The 20,950-nt window shown below is 46.5% G+C and overlaps 1 protein-coding gene across 5 annotated transcripts in view; it reads right to left on the bottom strand.

Annotated features, from left to right (window-relative positions):
* CELSR1 (cadherin EGF LAG seven-pass G-type receptor 1) overlaps positions 1-10,629 on the bottom strand; it is a 176,979-nt gene extending 166,350 nt beyond the window's left edge. For 3 of the 5 annotated variants that reach the window (XM_048301136.1, XM_048301138.1, XM_048301139.1), the window contains exon 1: positions 7,765-10,537. In XM_048301136.1, the coding sequence (XP_048157093.1) occupies positions 7,765-10,447 (2,683 nt within the window). In that variant the 5' untranslated portion in view covers positions 10,448-10,537. Of the gene's footprint in view, positions 1-7,764 lie in introns of all 5 variants that reach the window. The other 2 variants (XM_048301140.1, XM_048301141.1) reach the window with 1 other exon arrangement.
* Between the last annotated feature and the right edge of the window lie 10,321 nt (positions 10,630-20,950).

Here is a 20,950-nt window from a genome sequence, read left to right as displayed (position 1 = left end):
CTACTTTTCTGTTCAAGCACTTTTTTTCAAGTGTGAAGATCATCTTTCTGAAGTATTTTAAAATTTTCTTTCTTTGTTGAATGCCAAATCCCCATAAAAGCTTACTTTCCTCCTTCATTCACTCAAACGCTTGACAATATTTAAAGTATATCCTAACATTATTCATGGCAAAACATTTTCCTCTTTGCAAATTACAGCCTCCCCCATCTTTTCTATCTAGTCTGCTAAGCCTGTTGCTACAGGTAGTCTGCTGTAACAGAAATAAGTACAATCATCGCTCCAAAAGAAAACAAACCCTTCCGTTCTGGCACACACATTCAGGGTGGGTTCATCCCACTGAACTTTAGCCACCTAACAACAAGGCAATCATCCCAAGTCAGTCATTTATGTTCCCTCTTTCATCAGTGGAGTGAGACGGACATTTCCAGTCAACAGCCCTCCTGCTTATCAACCAGTCATGACTGCAACCTGCATTTGAAGAGATATAGAAGATGATCATGGTACCAGATAGAGATCTGACCATAAAAGCTAAGCTGTACCTTTGATAATGCTGTTTTCAATCCAACAAGATCAACACATGGAATTTCATTCTCAAGCAAAATCTTACGAATTTAAAAAAAAAGGCCTTAGGCAAGTCCCAACAGATTTCAAAATTTTTGATAAAGATTACATCCTGCCCCTTTTGGAAACTTGCGTTACTTCTATAGGTAATTCAGTGTTTTTCAGCACTGGACAAAGAGCTCCACTGGGGGGGAATAATAATACTGTCACTTGTCACAGAAATACAAAGTGGCAAAACTGAATTTAATTAGGTCTCAGATGTTCTTTGTTTCAAGTGGACAACCACTGTGAACAAATCTTTGAAGAACTGAGTCCCTCGTCAACTTGTTCTGTACTTTGATTTATGCACTCTTTTGTCCAAGGAGTCTTAAAAAAGGAGCAGACAACAAAAAAGCCTATCATTCAGAAAAGACAGTACCACCATGCTTGTTTCTTAAATGGCAAAGTAGATGTCAGAGTAGTTGGAAGTACTGTATTACCTAAAAACATCATAATTCCCACAGAAACCAGGACAGAAAAACTGCAACATGGAAGATTGCCAAAGACTGTCATTAGATCTGATCTGAGTATCTTCCGCTCTTCTAACTCTCCTACATTTCCTAAATATTTCCATAGATATTTCTGGAAATGCAAGTCAGTAGGCCAAAGGAAGCCAAGAGAGATAGCTGCCCAAACCCTGTAACTTAGGCAATACTGAGGTAAGCAAGTAAGCAGTGTTGTTATCTCAAGTACTCAAACACAGAGAGCTTGTCCTCACCAATGACTCTCAGAGACCTGAGGGCTTACGAAAGAGAGGGTGAAGGAATGGAGAGTGTAGATCTTGTGTCTTGACATTTGATCCTTCTCTTACTCATCCTCCATGCATGAGCATTACTGCTAGAGTTGCCTACACTGCTAAATATTGAAAAGGTACTTGCACACAGGCCTAAAGAGGTTTCTGCTTCACATTTACTTGTTTCCTGCTCCAAATTTCAGAGTGGTCATATTCCCAGACTCTTCATATCAGTCTCACCTGACCTACACGGGAATTGAGGGGCCCAGTGACATTGCAAGTCAAATCTGTGCCCAACAATTGCTGTCTCTACCCAAAATAACCAGATGAACATGAGCTCAGTTATGCCAATGTATGCAGCAGCTACACATCTGGCTGAACTGGAACCACCATCATAGGTGTGGCATGCTCTCACATGCCCCTGGACCCATGAACCCTGAGCACCCAGCCAGCCTAAAGATTGGAGACAACCTGTCAGCCGCAGGGGTGTCTGACAGACCTGCTGCACGCTCTGAGGAGGAGGCAGATCACGAGTGAGTCACTCCAAACCCTCCGTGAAGATGCTGAGAGATACAAGGATATTCTGATCAAGACGCTCTGACCAGACTGGTTGAAATGTGAGGATGTCTGGGTTCCTAACCAAATGTCTGCTAAGGGTCTCTCAATCATCCTACAGAAGAGCAGTGAGCACACAACCTACCTTCACCTAATGTTATACTCTGAAACCTCACATTATGTTCCTCAGTCATGGGATGTCTGAGAAAATTCATTTAGTTCCAAGACAGGAGACAACAATGGACAGGAGTTCCAAGGTATTAAGCATATACACTGAAGGAAAATGGACCATTCAATGAGCAGATGTAAAATGATAGGCTTTATCAGCAGCCAAATGCTTCCTCAGGTAACGCTTGGGATGTTGGAGATAATGAAGTATAAAATCCCACTGCTTCACATCATCTACTTTCCGCACCACCACGTCCACTGTAGGTTTACTATCATGCCAACATCAAAACTTAGAAAACTGCTTCTGTATTCTAAACAAAGGGTCATTTTGCCATTACTTGGACAACAATTCAATGTTTATTCTGCATTTGGCAGTTTGCAGCACGTTCCGCAATCCCAGCCTAAAACAATTCTGAAATGCATGACCACAAAAACAGAATAAGAGAGGATTCTTCGGAACCCATGAGCGCAGGTCAGAAGTAAGAATACTTCAGTGACTTCTGAGAGGGAAGCAAATCACAAGAGAATACACCAAGGAAACCAATTCTTTAATATACCCTGAAGCTTAAAAAGCAATCAAAAAATATAAGCCAATTACTAATCCAATTTTTAAAAATGCTTATTACAACTATCTCATCATTTGCAAATAATTTGAAAATGAGAGGAAAAAAGTTTTCAAGGTAATCCCACCATCATACTTCTCTACAATTAATTTCTTTCCCATGAGACTTATCAAGTAAAGCCTATTAGATCTTTCTCCCTGTCATATCTCCATTCTCATTCTTCTTATACTTTCTTTTTTTTACCTTAGCTTCTTTCTTTCCCAGAAATTGCTGAGAAAAGTATCCACATTTTATTTATTGACAGAGAGAAGATACATTTTATCTCAGTAAAATGTTACTTTGTCAGTCAGACCTCCACTGAATATTTTTCCCTAATTGCCATATATGTTTTCCTGTCTTTTGAAACAAAAATACACCACTCCTATGAAATCCAGGCATGAAGTGGAAAGAAGCCTGTGGGGAAGCAACAAGGTAGCCAGGTTTTCATCAGCTGGAACAGATCATACAGCTGAAAAGGGAAAGTCACATTCCAGCCAGCTGGAAGGACACACATCTAAAATGCATCTTGCAGCATGAATTAGAATATAGAACCTATATTGATGCAATAAAGGATACAGGTAGCCCCAGCAGATCCAGGAACTACCCTAACTTTAACCGATGGTCACTATTTCTGATTTGCTATTTTAGGAAAATAAATGTAAATGTTCACCACTACTAGCTATTAGTCATCCTTCACTTCAGCCCCACAGAACTGCACAATGAATCCTGCAGCTTGTGGTATCAGGCCATCTTCCTAAATGGGTCTCCTATCATTGCCTCCTCCCCTCTCTCTCTATGGTGGGATGCATGAGGGAAGTGCAAGAGCCCAAGGCCCCTGGGATGCCAGCGTGCAAAAGCCCTGCAGCCACACAACAGGCTCAAACACCTCTCCTGCTCCAAGTGGAGGACTCTCCACGTCTCCACCCATCCATTTCCATCATCTCCTAACTGTATAACTCACAGGGATCCTTACAACAGCTGTCTGCAGGAATGTTTCCCTGGGAGGGAGGCTACGGAGGCCAGTTTGGGTGCTAAGTGCCCCTCGCTGTCCCTGGAAGCAAGTCCTTGCTGGCAGCCAGAAGCAGCTGCCCTACGGACCTGCCTCCAAAGCTCACAAGGCCCTTAATTACAAGGATACCTTTTTGCTAGAATTTCCTTTCTCCCTTTAATCTCAAATCTTGCCTCATGCAAGTAACCCCCAATGCTTTGTATCTCAGGCACAGCTGCAGCCTCACCTTTCTCAGAAGGGCTGCACCAAAGTTTTGCATCATCTGTATTTGTATGGAGAAGGCACAGACCTGGAGATTCAGGATCATTAGCATAATGACTTTTAAATTACAATAATAATGAAGATCCTTTACAAAGCTCTGAGTAAAAATTCCCAAAGTTGATTGTGACACAAACAAGCTCTATGTTAATTTCTATTTGCAGATAGTCAATAACCTCACTGAATGCCACTGGATATTTAAAGCTAAAGAAATGTAAAAGACAATACTTGAGCTTGCACAGTCCTCAAAAATGCTTGGGTGTCTATCCCTTAGTGCCCGAGGTGCAACACCTTCCCAGAATTGTATATTGTAGGTTGCACAATGATATTTTACATTTATCTGGACCACTCAAAAGCTGTAGCGTCCAGCCACTATGGGTTTTGTCTGCACTGCTGATTTAGGCTGAGTTCCCAGAAGAGTTTGCACACACATCTATTGTACCCCACAGAGCTGTCGTTGATGATAAGTGGGACTACTTGTGGCAACACAGCCAAGCAGGTGCCAGCAGTGTTTGCAATGTGATACCCAGGCAAACTTGTGGAACATTTGTGCAAAGCTAATGCTCATACCAGCCTTCCCCCTGCCACCCCAGCAGGAACGGTGATAAAATGTCTAACACAAGCAAATGCAATGTGACTTCAGCAATGTTTAACCCATTTTTTGACCAAATAAATCCCAATTTAACATTATCATGAACATCACTGTGGACAAAAAGTAATCATATTTAACCATCCTGTCAATTTAAGCCACATATTTATTAGTAACAATAAGAAATTACAGACTGATCGACTCTTGACCACCTGTTTTAGAAGGCCAGAGTAAAATCCTGCCCCTCCTGGAAAGCAGGGGCAGGATTTCAGCAGAGTCCAGATTTCACCCCATTTGCTAAAGCAACGACACAATGTGCAGACATGGGAATATAAAGCCAAAGCTGTGCCTTTCTGTAGGAAAGCCTTGAAGATACACTAGAAAGAGGAGAATGTGCCTTTTTAAGGGAACCCTGGAGCACTTCTGGAACAGTTGCATGAAAAAGGGGTCCGGTTTGTTCACTCAGACGGCTCTGTACAACAGGCACAGGCAGAGGGGCACCCCTGAAGAGAGATTCACTTCAAAAGACACAGACTTCAAAAGCTCCTTCCCAATCCAAAGCAAAATGCTAATATCCACACCACCCACACTCCTCCCTCCTCCACCTCGGTTGGTTCCTGACTGGCTGTGGGGGCACAGCCCACAGGTACCCCACAGGTACCACAGCACGCAGGCAAGGGCAGAGCCACGCACGCCCTGAGCCTGCCCCAGCTGCTCACCACCCCACAGAGCTTCTGACAATGCTGACATGAAACTTCTGACAGCTTTATGAAGCCTATTAGCTCCATTTGCTTGGTCTTCATGATTCTTAAATTTTGTTTATAAGAAGAAGGCCAAAATTACCGTGCTTATTTGAATAATCCCCACGTCAAAGGAAAGAGTGCTGGGTTTAGCCACGTATCAGTGTCTCAAAGTAACTCAGTGGAGTAGCAAGGCTCCTCGTTAGCACTGCACACACTCACATGCCTCTGCAGCACAACACATCTCTAGATAGAAATAAGATTTTTATAGCACCACTGCTATTTCCGACTCATATAGAGATCAAATTCCCCAAGTTCATAAAGAGTTCTAGTCCTTCCCTGACCTAAGAGCAGCTGTGAGTAGCTGAGGACTTTGTGTTTGTCTGGGTTGAAAGGTTAATGGCTACTCCATAGACACGTTTTTTTTCAGCTAACTGGCAGATCATTTTAGCAGATGATTTGCAGGTGTTTTGCAACACGTAGAGATAACCCTGTGGAGTACTTCTGTCTGAGCTTCTTCTCTGTCTCTTTTCTTTTCTGAATTGCATCAGATAAATCAGAGAAATCAAGCAGGTGAGACTTGCATGGACTAATCACCCAATGACAAACTGCCCTTCCAATTTCCACACAGAGGAACTTCTCCAAATAAATGTCAAATGTAGTTCAGTGCTTGTTAAAATTATCTTAAAATCCTAGCCATAAAAAACTTTAACCTTTCAAGTATCTCAAGACATGCAGCAGACAGTCCATTTTGATGAACATCACAGCACAGTTTCAAAGTTCACACTTTCACAAAACATGAAAATGATGCTGGAATAATCAATCTCCCGCATAAGAAAATAGGTCTTCACTCCTACCTGGACTTCACCCACTTAAACTGTGTAAATCGTTATACTGAGAAAGGAATCGTTCATGTCAGCTATTTTTCTGAAACACATTCTTCACCTAGTCTAACAACTTTTCCAAGCTTTGTGCTTCAAGATGAGTTCTTATCTTCTGCTACCAGATAAAGAGCTACTGGTTCAAACAGACAGTGGCCATGCAATCAACTGCACCTTAATCCAAATGTTTTTCTTTAAGGCCACAAGCCTACTGTCTGTTTTTCCTGCAAGTCCTCACAGGACATGGAAACAGCATTTACCTTACCATATAAGCTGCCCCCCAGCATTTTGGAAGAACCAGGAGTGGCTTTTCAGGAGACACACTGCAGCAAAATCAGTCAGCTCAGTTAATATCACTTTCATTTTTCTGAAGCAAAAAGAAACTCAAGCCTGCAAACACAAGGGAGAGTGTGGCTCGTTCTTCCGACGCCTTGCTGCACACCATGGATGCTTCTACAGCAAAACAATCACTGCTGGGATTATGCCACAGTTTGATTATTATTTTTCTAATAATCTCCTCAAGTGTGATTTTACATACCTACTACTTTGAACTTTTTTCTTTTTTACAAAGATAACACAAATCTTAGTTTTAGTTTGCAGAGAGAGGCAGCAAGGAAAGCATCTGGCTAACCCTTTGAAAGTCAACAGAAATATGGGATCAGGTCCACAGTAAACTTTATAGAGTGGCACCTGCAGAGGAAATTACTCAGTGCATGATTGATGCCACAATTAGAGGCATAAAAAGTAATTCCATGATAAACAAGCAACTGAGCAGAAAAAGAATAATATCCTAAGAGCGTGTATGTGTTCAAATAAAAGTACATATTGGACAATATCGAACAGTCTTCACACACACACACACAAGTTCTCAATGAAGTTAATGGCACAGTATCTCTCCCTCTCCCTTTCTCTCCCTCCCGGCAACAGCCCTGATTTGGGGGCTGCATTTGGCCAGTATCTGCCCCTAGTGCCACTAAAGCAACTCCAGTGCCATTGGCCACGTTACACAGCTATCACACGGCCATAGAGCTGCCGTTTCCCACAGAAGTGCAGGCCAGCAATGCAAACCAGCACAGCTCCACCAGCAGCACTTCCCCCTGGGCTACACCAGCTCTGGCCTGAGGTCTGAGGAACTGCCAGCCAAAGCTCTAGGTACACAGAAGGGAGTAAACATGTTTTGTTGCTCAAAAAGCAGAGACACCAAATCTGAACTTTGTTTTTTAGAGAAAAAAAGAGGGAGGGGAGACAGAAAAAAAGAGGGAGGGAGCATTACAGATACACACGCATTCCCTACATCTTTGCAAGTTACATCATTTACTACCTTTATGGAACCACATCAGAAAAAGCTCCAGCCATGGTACCACCTCAGCTGAGGGAGTAAGCACCCTTCCATGCACACTCATGTTTATTTATCCTTGTGATCCACGTTTACTAAATAACTTCAAAGCGCCACTTCAATCTACAGCACATAGGCTTGATACATTTTTGTGGTTCCTCTCCAAAAATTTCACAGATAAATTGCTGCTTCAGGAAACCAAAAGCTACACTCTAAACTGCAAGTGTGTTATTTCTGTCCATGCCCCTGTACTGGTCTGACAAGCAGAATCACACATTCAAACGCTTGCTTACCTGAGACTGACACTTTCATAAGGGCTTCCAGGGGTCTGTTGTTGTCCAGATCACGACTGAGTTTGAGTTCCCCAGTGGCAGAGTCCAAAAGTAGCAAGTTTAATTCATTGCCTTGGACGAAAGTGTAGGCCAGGCTGTCAGACACATCGGGATCATGAGCTGGGATCTTGCCAATCACACCAGAGGGAAAGCTGTTGGACTTGTTGGTCACATAGTTATTGAAGAGGATCTGGAAGTCCTGCAGCACGGGTGGGTTATCGTTCTGGTCCAGGAGGCGGATGTGCACAGTTGCTCGGCTCACGAGAGGGGCTGAAGTGGCCTGCACCACAATGACATACTCCGTCCGGCTCTCATAATCCAGGTCCATTAGGGCTGTGAGGTCTCCATTGAGCAAGTCTAGTTGGAAGACCTCGGGGATGTTCCCCTCTACAATCTGGTACATGATCTGTGCATTGGTCCCCTCGTCAGGATCAGCTGCACTGATCCGTGCCACAATAGAGCCCACAGGGCTGTTCTCCTCCACAAAGATATCAAATTCATCCTTCTCAAAGACAGGGGGGTTGTCATTAATGTCCAGCACAGTCACCTGGATGTCCACAGAGGCTTTCAGTGGTGGGCTGCCCCTGTCCACAGCAAAGGCCCGCAGGCTGTAGACAGCCACGTTCTCGCGGTCCAGCTTGCGCAGTGTGCGTATCACTCCAGAAGTGGGTTCGATGTAGAAGTCTCCATCTCCATCGTCACCACCTTGGAATGTGTAGAGGAGACGGCCATTGAGGCCTGAGTCACGATCAGTGGCAGACAGCTGCAGGACACTGGTGGAGAGTGGCACATCCTCAAAAACCGAGCCCTGGTAGCGGTCGCGCAGGAAGCGGGGTGCGTTGTCATTGGCATCCAGGATGAGGATCTCAACGTATGTGGTGTCCGATTTCTGGGGGATACCATTGTCATGGGCTGTAATGGCCAACGTGTAGGAGGCCTGGTCCTCATAGTCCAGCTCCATCAGGGTGGTGATGGTGCCTGTGTCAGGGTCAATGCGGAACTGGGGGATATTATCATCCAAAATGTAAGTGATTCTTGCATTCTCCCCCGTGTCTTCATCAGTGGCACTGATGGTGACAATAGAGGTGCCAATAGGCTTGTCCTCGCTGACACTCACTGTGTAGTGGGAGCTCTGGAAGACTGGGCGGTGTGTGTTGGCATCTGTGACATTGATGAAGACCTGGACGGTGTCAAAGCGAGTGCCATCAGAGGCAGTGACTGTGAGCACATACTGCCTTTCTTGCTTGTAATCCAGGGGCAAGGCCAGTGTGATCAGCCCTCCTCCACTCTGGCTGGTGATGGCAAAACGGTTCCTGGTGTTGCCACTGGTAATCTGGTAAGTCACAACACTGTTAACGTCCCTGTCCACTGCTGTCAGGGTCAGGACACTGCTGCCCACAGCTGCATCCTCATTCAGTCTGAGGTGATACACCTTCTCTGTGAAGGTGGGGTTGTTATCGTTCACGTCCAGGACAGTGATGGACACGCTGGCTGAGGAGGTCATGACTGGCACACCGTGGTCCCTGGCCTCCACCCCAAAGTGATAGTTTTCCACAGCCTCTCGGTCCAGCTCTGCAGCCACAGTGATCCACCCTGTGCTGTTGTTGATTTGAAAAGGGAACCCAGAGTCACCTGCTGCAGGGGCACCTCCAGTGGACGGTGCCATCTCTATGAGTTTGTACTCCAGGCGGGCATTCTCTCCAGAGTCAGCATCCACAGCCTGGATGTGCAGCACTGAGTAGCCCAGAGGAACATTCTCCAGCACTGTGGCCTGGAAGGGAGTGCTCACAAAGATGGGGGCATTGTCATTCACGTCCACAACCTGCACTGACACCATACCGCTAGAGTTGATCAAAGGAGGTCTGCCCCCATCCTGGGCTTTGATCCGGAGCGTGTACTCCCGAATAGTCTCGTAATCCAGAGGGTTGATCAGGTCAATGGCACCAGAGAAAGAGTGAATGTAGAACTGGCCTTTAAGGTTGCCACTCACAATGCTGTAGTGCACCTGGGCATTGCTGCCCCGGTCCCGATCTGTGGCCTGTACCTGCAGTATCTGGCTGTTCACTGGGGCATCCTCTGGCACCTGGACCAGGTAGCGCTTCTCACTGAACTGAGGGTAGTTGTCATTCTCATCCTCTACAGTGATGTGCACCATAGCTGTGGCACTGCGTGGTCCCGGATCCTTGCCCTGGTCATTGGCTTCCACCACCAGGTGGTATTCAGAGACCTCCTCGCGGTCCACTGAGGCTTGGGTCCTCACAACCCCAGAACGCGGGTCAATCTCAAAGACTCCGTCACCAGCTCCTGGCTCCAGCAGGCGGTAAAGCATGTTGGCATTGGCTGGGGCATCACCATCGGTGGCACGGATGGTCAGCACCTCGTAACCCACCTCCAGGTTCTCCCGGATGCTCTCCCGGTACTCGGGCTGCTCAAACACTGGCTCGTGGTCGTTGGTGTCACTCACAGTCACTGTCAGATAGGTGGTGGCTGAGCGGCGGCGTGGGGAGCCATGGTCGGAGGCGGTAACCTTCAGCACGTGGGTGTCCTTCGTCTCCCGGTCAAGGCTGCGGGCAGTGACCACGCTGCCCGTCTCGGCGTCGATGGTGAAGTAGTCGTTGGAGCGCTCGTCAAAGAGCGCCTCCATGGAGTACGCCAGCCGGCCGGCTTCACCCTCGTCGGGGTCCTGGGCCCGCAGCACGATGACCGCGGTGCCGGCCGGTTCGTTCTCGGGGATGGAGACCTGGTAGCTAGGCAGCTGGAACTGCGGGGGGCTGTTGAGGCTCCGCGCCCGCCGCGCTCCCCGCCGCCCGCCGCCCTCCTTGCCCGGCAGCGGGGCGCAGCCGGCGGCGGCTCCGCGGGGCTCGGCGGCCGCCCGGTGCCGGGCGCGCCGCGGGCAGGGGCCGCCGCCACGGGGCCCGCGGGGCTCGGCGGGCGGAGCGCGGCGCGGTGCGGTCTCCGCAGCCCTCAGGCGCCCGGCGGGCGGCAGCGCCGGCGGCTCGGCGGCGGCGGCAGCGGCGGGGCGCCCCGCGGGCAGGTGGAGGAGAGGGGCGGCGCGGTGCGGCCGCGGGTCCCTGCCGCCGGCCGACGCCAGGGCACAGAGCAGCGCGGCCCAGGACACGCAGGCGGCGGCGGACAGCAGCCGCGGCATCTCCGGAGCTCAGCGGGCGGCGGGGCCGGGCAGCGGGCTGCTGCACAATCCATCCACCCGCCGGGCTGCCCGCCCGCCCGCATCCATCAGCCGCCGGCCCGCCCTCCCCACCGCCCTCGCCTCCTGGGCACCGCCGGCCCCGAGCCCCGCGCCCCGTCCCGGTCCGCGGGCAGCGAGCTGGAGAGCTCCAACTTTTCCACCTTAAACTTTGAAGTTAGTTCAAAATGGCTCCTCTCCTCCTCCTCCCGCCGCCGCTCCCCAGAGGGCGATTAGCATAAACCTGCTGCTCCTCTCCTTCGCCAAAAAGAAGAAAAGAAAATCAAATACCGAGGTCGCCCCCGCGGCGGGGCCGGCCCACGGGCGGCGCGGTCCCGCGTGGCTGCGCGACACGGCAGAGCCGCCGCGCCTCGTCCGTCCCGTCCCTTCCCGTCCCGTCCTGTCCCCGCTCCAGCCTCCCGGCTCGACTCGGCTCCGCTGAGCAGCGCAGGCTGCGCGGAGCGCGGCGGGCGCTGCCCGGGGCGGGGTTTCCTGCCGGCCCCGCCCGGCCCCTCCCGGGCGGCGGCGGCGGGGGCCGGGCCGACTTCGGCCCCGCGGGGCTCCCGCTCCGCCGCCCGGCGCCTCTCGGCGGCCGGGGGAGCTGCCCGCCCCGGCGGGGCCGTGCGGGCCCGGAGCAGGTCCCGCTGCGGCTGCTCCACTGCCCCGCGCGGACGGCGCTCCGCGGGCGGCGACGCTCGGCCGCTTCCCCACGCCGCAGCCACCTGTCGTCTCAGATCCGTCATCCAGAACAAAGTTAAACCGAAATTCATTTAAATTCAGTTTATTAAGTTATCGCTATGTCGGGGGGAAAAATAAAGTGAAAGTACTTTCCAGGGCAAAATGAGCATCGTGTGGGGGCCCAAGGGGGGGCTGCCGGTATCCCAGTGCTCACGCCTTGCTCTGAACCACGCAAAGCAGCCGGCAGGATGTGGAGCCTTGAGTTAAAGATTTCTTTGGGGCAATCGCAAGTAGTGATAAACAGGACGCAAACTTCTGTGGGAAGAAGCAAAGCCCAATCCCGCATGGAAATGTTGCACTGGTGATTATAATGTCAATTCTACGAATTTTATGCTAAACACTTTTTGTCGCGCTACTTTTCCCTTAGCGATGTAGACGCCTGAGCGATGCGCCCGAGCTGCGGCCGCATCCCCGCGGCTGCAGTGGCCCCTGGTGGGTGCGGCGGGAAGGCGCGGGCGGCACAGGGCCGCGGGACGTGGTGCGGGACAGCCGCCTGCGGTGCTCACGCTACCCACCCTCGGCGGCAAACACCGGTGCCAGCCTACAGAGATCCCGCGTGCAAGAGCTTGACGTAGGAAGAAGACCAGGGTGGTGAACGATCAGCAGCCCAAGGCTGCCGACTGAGATTTTGCAAAACTTTGTTCCTTGTAGGAGGTGGGAGGCAACTTTTAGAGTGATCTGTCACTGTCAGTTCGGGCTCTTCAGCACTTAGAAGAGGACTATGAACAAACCAGATTCTTTCAGTGGCTTTCATCCCCTGAAATGCATTATTGCAAGAGAAAGAAAGAAAGAAAGAAAGAAAGAAAGAAAGAAAGAAAGAAAGAAAGAAAGAAAGAAAGAAAGAAAGAAAAAGAAAGAAAGAACCAACCACCTGGATAATTGCCAGTATGCCTGTCAGGAGGAAAAAGAGCTTTATAAATTGGGGTTTTGGAAGATGTTTTGCTGATTCAGCTTTACTCAACTAGAGATTTTTTAAAATGGAATTTAGAAGCTTACCTGGCTTTGCATATCCTCTGACGAAAATGATGGCTCATGAAAAGAAAGTTTAAAAAATTGAACATAACATTCCATTCATTTATCAAGTTTGAGTGGATGTAGTGAGCTGCTTTATACTCCAGAAACAAAGCAACTCACTTGGTAGCTGGGCTAATCAGTATTAACTCTGGATTTTCATAAGGAAACTTTAGTTTAAGTCCATACTTTTCTTGCTTCACTCTACGTTTTCTTTCTGCTGTGCTTAATGTCCACAATTTGAAAAATAACCTCTTTTTATAAAATAATCTCTTTTTTTGGCTTTTCAAAAATGAGATCCAAGTACATGTTTCAGGATAAAATAGATTTGTAAGAAGAGACAGTTTAAACTTCTTTCTTTGCTTTTTATTGCAATAAGAGGCAACCGTGAGTTGGGAAGATACTGTAATATCTTCTGTAGAAACCAATTTTGTGTATGATTATGCAAATATTTTGTGTATGATTACACAAAATCCTCCATCTTTTCCCTGTTTGTATGACCTACCTTCTATTTCCAGTTAATTTTGTCTTGATGTGGTGTTTCACTGTTTTCTAATTAAATGTATTATCCTTATTGTTTCTTGCATGCATTACACCATTTGTCATACTATTTTGCCATTAAAATAGATTTCAAATGCAAAATGGTGAATAAAGTTTTGAAGACTGACTCGCTGCTCTAGCAAAAAGAATGGCTTGTTTAACACGCTGGCAACTCAAACGACTTTCCAGTGGTGAAACGAGTCATCATGCCTGTTCCCAGATCGCTCTGTATGGAGACAGGGGTCGCTGTTAGATCAGAGGTCAGAATTGAGGGGATCTCTTTCTGCTGCTGCTTCAATGGGTCCAGAAGAGCCAGAGAAGGCAACAGTGAAACAGAACGTTTGGTAAAGGCAACTCAAGGTGAGGAACAAAAACAGAATTACATGTCTCTCTTGTTTTAGCTGGCAAGCTTTCAATGAAGGCTGATCCTTCAAAGAAAACCAGATACTTTCTTTGCGTCTGATTCTGCAGATTTTCTTACAGAAGCTGTGCTTTTCCTACAGAAGAAATCACACTGACATCACCATGATGAGCGACGTCCATAAAAAAGGCAGGTGGGTGAGGTTTTCCTTGACCATTTGTTTCCTTAGTACTAATTGATGACATATTCATTTCACAGCTAAAAACCTCTCTGTTTCAACTTGTCTAGGAGTGAAATATTCCAAGTTTCTTTCCAAAGTGAATTTAAAACAAAACTGAGAAGATTAAAAAAAAAAAAGATGGAATTGTTACCCAGCTTCATTCAGTGCTCAGTTTAAAAAAAAAAAAAAAAAAAAGCAGTTAAACTGTAAGGGATTTTCCTAAAACAGGAAGTTTACAAGACCAGGGGAGAGATCAAGAATCATTCCTTAACTGGGACTCTGCTGTCAGATCTGTAGCCCAGAGGAAGGCTCGTGCTGACCTGGGGTTGCCTGCACCTAGATCCAGTAGCATTTTTAAGGTTGGGTATAAAGTGATTCAGTGTAACATCCATCCCTGTGGAAGAGGCGGTTCTATAGAAGGAGATGGAGTTTTTCTTACCTTGGCCCACCAGTGCTATGAGGAAAGACTTAAAATTCACATTCAGTAATGCTGTGTTAAAATAGTTCACTTTTTTTTTTTTTTTTAAGAACAAGAGTGCTGAAAAGATTTTTGTCATTGGATTTATGAAGTATATTGCAAAAAGTCATATGCAGTGTGTCCCCCACCCCTCCAAACCACGGGTTTTAGCTTCTAAACTCTTGCTTCGGGGAAGAAGAAGAAGAAAGTTATCCTCAATTTTAGGCATCCATGCAACACAATCTATATCTTGTACAAGATCTCTATATACATAGTGTTAACATAAATTGGTACATGTATCACATTTTCATAACTGCATTTATTTACTTCACAAATGCTCCAGTGATCTATTCCTGCTAAAGTAACACTTTGAGAAAATAATCTGAGAAACCACAACAGGTAGTAATAAAGCAGCCTTTAACCACAATTTATTCCACAACTGTACAATTTTCCAGCACCTGGAAAGAAACTGGATGTTTTGTGCCACACATTAGAAGTGAATAATGCTAGGTTTTGGAGGGGAACAGTATTTATTACCTATTATTTTAAATAAACTGACAACATATTAGATATGAAAAAAACCAAAACAACCAAAACCAAATAACAAATAACTTCCTAGTTTTCAGACTACCTGTGCTGGTTGCTGTTAAATCCTACCCTCAGTGTTGGTTGTCTTCATTGTCTGGGACTGCACATCAGCAGAAAGCCATCTTCTGTGACCCCAGACAAAGCCTAATAAAAAATGAAAGGGGAAAACTAAGAGGAATTCCTCAATTTTGGAGGTTTCCCCTGCCCATGGCAGGAGGCAGGTGAGAGCTCTGGTCTGTCACTGGCTGAGTCATCCCTGGCTTTCTGGGTCAGGGCAGCACAGAGAGGATCTCTGTCTGCTCAGATTTCCTCCAGAAGACCTCATCCTGATACAGTGTGCAAACTGGTCTGAGGAGACGATCATTATAGTGAATTTAAGGGGGATGAACCCAGGATTTTAGGCGATTTCTCCAATCACTACAGAAAGCATGAGAAATTGCTCTGTGAACAGACATTTGGACTTCCAGTCCCCTTGCAAATCTGTTCCATGTCCAGCCCAAGAATGGTCAAATGAGCAAAAGTAATTTATGTTTCCACATTGGATCTGAGTTCATTTTAGGGATAGAAGAATTAGTTCAAGCTCCATAAGGTGAAATTTGATCCTTCACCTATTGCAGGAACCACACAGGTTTGGAAGCATTCCAGAAAATACTTTTATTGCTAGCATTCATTATTCTTAAAGCCAAGAATGGATTTCAAAATTCTGGGATCCTTATTGCAGGAATTATGTTTAAGTCTTCTTGGCTGTATGTAGCTTTTCTTTTCAGAAAGAGTAGAGACAATTTAGAGCTCTCTTGGAGTCTGTTATAGCAAATCATACTGTTGCTTCTTTTAAAATCCTCCATGGATACAGCCACAGTTCGGTGTTGGAACTTGTTTATTTCTTTAGACTTCATACCATCCATTTATAATTTACCCTAAGGAGCTCAGCTCCACCCTACTCAAACACTGCCTGTGGATTTCCTCACTCTAAATTGTTTTGGGTATTTTTCTCCCTCCTCACTTTAGCTAAAGGCTCCACTAGTTACAACATGCAAATAAGACAAATAAACCAATAGAAGAGCAAACTTCATGTTCAAAAATTGCACAGTGGCCAAGAGCAAATAAAAGCTGAATAAGGCTTGATTGTTACTTATGAAGGAAGTGATATAGAGATTAATGCATCAGAAATGTACTTCTACATAATAACAAGCTCTGTAACACATACTGTAACAAATGAGTAAATAAAATGTGAGACTAATCATCCAGTTCAAGTAAGCAGAGGAGACCAGCTCTACAGATTGATACGTTTTTCTGTACTTAGCATATCTCTCCTATGTGTTGAGGTACTGAGTGAAAAACAAACCCTGGAGAATTACCTTCTGCTGTTTGTTTTGCAGGATTTGAGCTTTCCCTCTCACAGGGTCTCACCTTATGATGTACAAACAGATTAAAAAATCAGCTCTTGTGGCTTTGCCCAAGAGTTTGCTGAAAGTTTGCTGTCAGCTCATCAAAATAAAGGTGCAGTAGGACAAGTTTCCTTGCTTTGCCAGCTCCTGTTGTTTAATCAGGGGATTAGGGGACTAATTAATAAGAACTGAGTACAAAAGGGAAACACTATCTTGGTAGACACTCTAGTTTGACTGAGCAATGGGTTTGGGACTGGAGCAGGCTGAGTCTATCAACACATTACAAACACCCTGATGTGGTCACCAGGGAGCAGTTATTGACAGTGCTACAAGAACCATGAGGAGCAAGGAAGTGGCACAGAAGATGGGCAGATTAAGTAGTAGAGTTCAAGTACTGATAGAGAAGCTTGTGGCTGTGGAGAAGTCTGCAGGACTGCTCTGCCTGCTCATGGGGTAGGCATGCTCTGCATTTACATGGGAATATGGGATATTGTTCTTGTACCACCATCAGTAACTGCTCCTCAGTAACTACACATGGGTGTTTGCAACATGGTGTTAGAATCCAGATTGCTCCAATTTCTCCCCTAGTATTTCCTTCAGCTCTCTGTAAGATTTAGACACCCATTTCATATTGAAATATTGTTTCCTAGGCATTTTAATCCCTCCAAAGTATTTTTTTTTGCTGGCGCAAACTAACATTTTCTAAACTTTCTGTGATTTGCATAGAGATAGGATTAGGCTTTTTTCTCCAATTTCTATTATTTTGTCTTTATCAGCATGAAGTATCATCTGCCATTATATTGCCCACTTGCTCAGCACCAGGAGATTCTTCTCCAGAAGCTGGTTAGTTTTCATGTCATTAGATTAAACAGTCCTGGCTATTTATGTAACATCTACACACCCAGCCACTTTTCTGCTCAGCTCCTTCCTGGCAGTAGGACCTCATAGCCTGTTTTTCATGAGCTTGCCATGGGCTCCTTGGACACAGCTACATTCGCAGAAGAAAAGTACAGAGGAAAATTCTTTCAACTACTTATCAGAGACTATTCAAAGAGCTTCTGGTGGATGGGCACGAAGGTAGAGTGAAAGCAAGGACAGTGTGACTTTGGTCTAACCTGTTCCTTTTCCAGTTCAATTACATTCAAAGACAAGGTGTTTCAGACTCTTAGGGGAGGAAACACACAGCTCTAATGAAACACTTGCAGGCAGGGAATTAGTTGCCCTGTTGGAAAAATAAAAATATTAACTGAAATGCTTAATGTGGGAATATGAAGTCAGCGTAACAGGTTACTCCAATAATGGTGGGGTTTATGGCTTTGTGGCTGTTTCAGCAAGAGAAGGTGAAGTAGGTATTCAGCACCTCTCTTAATTGCTGTAGGTTTTGCATGTGAGATATTACGACTATTTTTATTTCCTCCCCTTTCCTGGTTTTATTTCATACCTAGAATTCAATGGAAAGACATAGTCTTGGTTTCTAGTCCTGGACTGGAAGCACACCTTGTGCCATAACCTCTTTTCATCTTTTCCCAAGAGTCTTAGGAATTGTAATTTTTTTCTCATAGATCCATTTTTTAACATTCTGGGTGTTTGTCAGCATCCCTGAGGCTTGGCAACTCTGAATGTGGAAAAATAGAAAGTGTTTGAAACACCAGTATACCGTATCACTTGAAAAAGACTAACTGAGACTGTGCTGGGCCTCAGTTTAGGCTCTCTCTGGCTCTGGGAGGGGTTCACGGAGACACCATGTCCTGCTGCAGACATCCAGAGGGATCAGGCCTGGATGGTGTGCATTGCACTGCTGCTGAACTCCCAGACTGAGCTTTGCCTGTGCCAGCTCACCTCCTTGGTCAGCCCATGCCAGGCTGGGCTTAGTACAGCCCTTGGGACTATGCCCCATGAGAAATTTGGACAGAGTCACCCTGAGTGTGTTGGGAAAGGTAAAAGAGTTGCTCTCTGGGAAGAAAGTCATGTCTGTTGGCCTCTGTGATGAAAACAGCCCCTTCCCTGATTTATTTCCCAGCCTAAACAAGTTTCACTCCAAATGTACAAAACACATTGCATTTTCAAAATCCAGTATCTTAGCTGTTCTATTTTCTGCTGTTCTGCCAGCTACTGAGCACCACAGTTCATTGTCCTGCCTCTCCAGAAGCTTTCACCAGGCTCACCACTTATTAACAGACTACATGTCTGGTTGCTGTATTTCTTCGGAGATCACTCAGTGTTGTTTCATAAAGGACAGGAAGAGCCTTTGCACTCTTAATGAATTTAGTTGTCATCACTTGTCAGCTTTGTGCTCTGAGGTCTCTCTTAGGTAGCGTAATTATCATTATATTTATACATAGATAATTATAATCTGGGAAGCAGTCCAAATTCTGCTTTTTAAGTAAAATTGGTGAAGCCTATTTGCAGCGACTGGAGCCCCTCAGCACACAGCAGCCTCACTGGCAGCACTGCAGTGGCTGTGGGAGAATGTGCCATATGGATACAAGAGACACTCTTTCCTGCTCAGTTACAGCCAGAGGTCATTTCCTGTTCTATCTGGCATGCCCCAAAACACCCTTATCTTCAGATAATCTAGCCTGAACACTGTAGTCAGGAAAAAGGACAAAAATAATCCCTGGTTACACAGGCTGGGGGAATGGGAAGCTCATTTGGCTGTCAGGCATGTTCTCCAACTCCACCAGTGCTGCCAGGCTGATTTTCCCTGTACCAACAGACGTGTCTCAGCCGTCAAAGAAACCAGAGACACACAAGATGGTTTCCACAGAGCAGCTTTGGTTTCAAATCCCACCATCATTCATGCTGCAGCAGTGGTTTCACAGGGCTCTGCAGAGCCAAAGCAGCACCATGCCCACCCTGCCTGCTTCCCCGTAGCAGTTTAGTAGTTTAGGGGTTACAGTGGTAGTACTGGGCTGAAGGTTGGACATGATGGTTTAAAAGGTCTCTTCCAACCTTGATGATTCTATGGTTCCTGACCTGACCTTCAGCTGGAAATGCCATTTTGATGATTTCATCGTCCTCAGGGGCCCAAAACACATTTTCAGGTGAAAAAAATCCTCTGGGAATATCTCTAACCATTCCTACTGGAGTGTGCAGCATCATCCCTAGGTGCTGCCTCTACAGTTAGTTGCACCTTCTGCCATGTCATGTTAGAGAAATGCCTTGATGCCCTTGGGTTTTGCAGACTGTGGGTGAAACACTGTGACTCTTTGCTACTCGTCCAGAGAGCATTGCTCTAGCACTAGAAAGTGCTGATCTTCTTTTCCACCCACAGTGCAAAAAAACCAAGTATTTTCTGAACTATGAGGAGGCTGAGAGACTTGGAAGTAAAAGTATTCCCGCAGCTGCCACTCTCACAGATGAAAAAAGTTGTCAAAGTTGTCTTATTCTGAAAATTTCAACCAACAGAGCATACTGTCAGCACAGACTGGGACAGGGAAGAGTCCTGGGATAGTCATGGGGCATAGTGCTGGAGTGCTGGGATGCTGGACTTCTCATGGGTGGGTATCACTGGGTGCCAATGGTTTGCTCCTTGGGAAAGGGGATGAAGGGAAGCCTTTGGCCTTGTTTGGAAGAGGGTATTCTCATACTCTTTCTTTGCTTTCTCACCCAGCTGCATGCTGTATAAACCCTGCAGGTGCCAGAGACATGTGAATATTTGGGTTGCTGAAGGCATATTGCCCTGTATTTGTGTTTTACTGTTCTACAACCAAGATTGCTTGCTGTCCTAATCCGTGACCTCAATCTGTTGTATGGATTGAGGCAAGGCTCTCTTGGAAAGGCCTTGCCTTTTTTATATACTGTAGTTTTTGATCAGATGGTTTGCTCAGCCTCAAGGCAGCATGTTTCTAAAATACAGAAGTGGTTGGCCTTGCTAATCCATTGGTAGGAACTTGGTGGCTATTAGAGTTCAATCAATGACATCTCAGGTGAGCTCTGCACAGTGGTTCTCCTGGTCCTGTGCAGTGGAGTGCAAAGAGAACTATTGGTGTCCTCCCTGGCTGCACTAGGCAAAGTATTGCCAGGAGGACGGAGGGGATCCTGCTCCTCTGCTCAGCACTGGAGAGCCTACACTGGAGTGTGGGGTCCAGTTCTGCTCTCCCCCATACAGAAGAGACATGGACACCCTGGAGACAGCCCAGTGAGGAGCCATGGAGACGATGAAAGGGCTGGAGCACCTCTCCTCTGAGGAAAGGCTGAGTGAGTTAGGACTGTTCAGCCCAGAGAAGAGAAGGCTCAGGGGGATCTCATCAGAGTATACAGATACCTGAAGGGAGGGTGCACAGAGGACAGAGCTGGGCTCTTCTCAGTGGTGCCCAGTGACAAGACCAGAGGTGAGGGGCACAAACTGAAACACAGGAGGTTCCCTCTGTACATCAAGGAAGCACCTTCTCACTGAGAGGGTGACTGAGTACTGGCACAGGCTGCCCAGGAGTCTCCATCTTGGGGAGTCTCTGTCCTTGGAGATACTCAAAGGCCATCTGACCATGGGCCTGGACAAACAGCTGTAGGTGACCGTTTTTGGGCACAGGCTTGGACCACATACTTCCAGAGGTCCTTTCCAACTTCAAAACAGGACAGCAAACAGTGGGAAAAGAGCAGGATAAAACAGGGCAAGGAAGATAGAGCAAGGTAAATTACTGAGGCAGGACAGAAGAGA

Source organism: Corvus hawaiiensis, chromosome 4 (assembly GCF_020740725.1).
Source record: "Corvus hawaiiensis isolate bCorHaw1 chromosome 4, bCorHaw1.pri.cur, whole genome shotgun sequence".
NCBI lineage: Eukaryota > Metazoa > Chordata > Aves > Passeriformes > Corvidae > Corvus > Corvus hawaiiensis.
The sequence above is the reverse complement of the archived record's forward strand: the minus strand, read 5'-3'. Positions and strand labels throughout refer to the sequence as shown.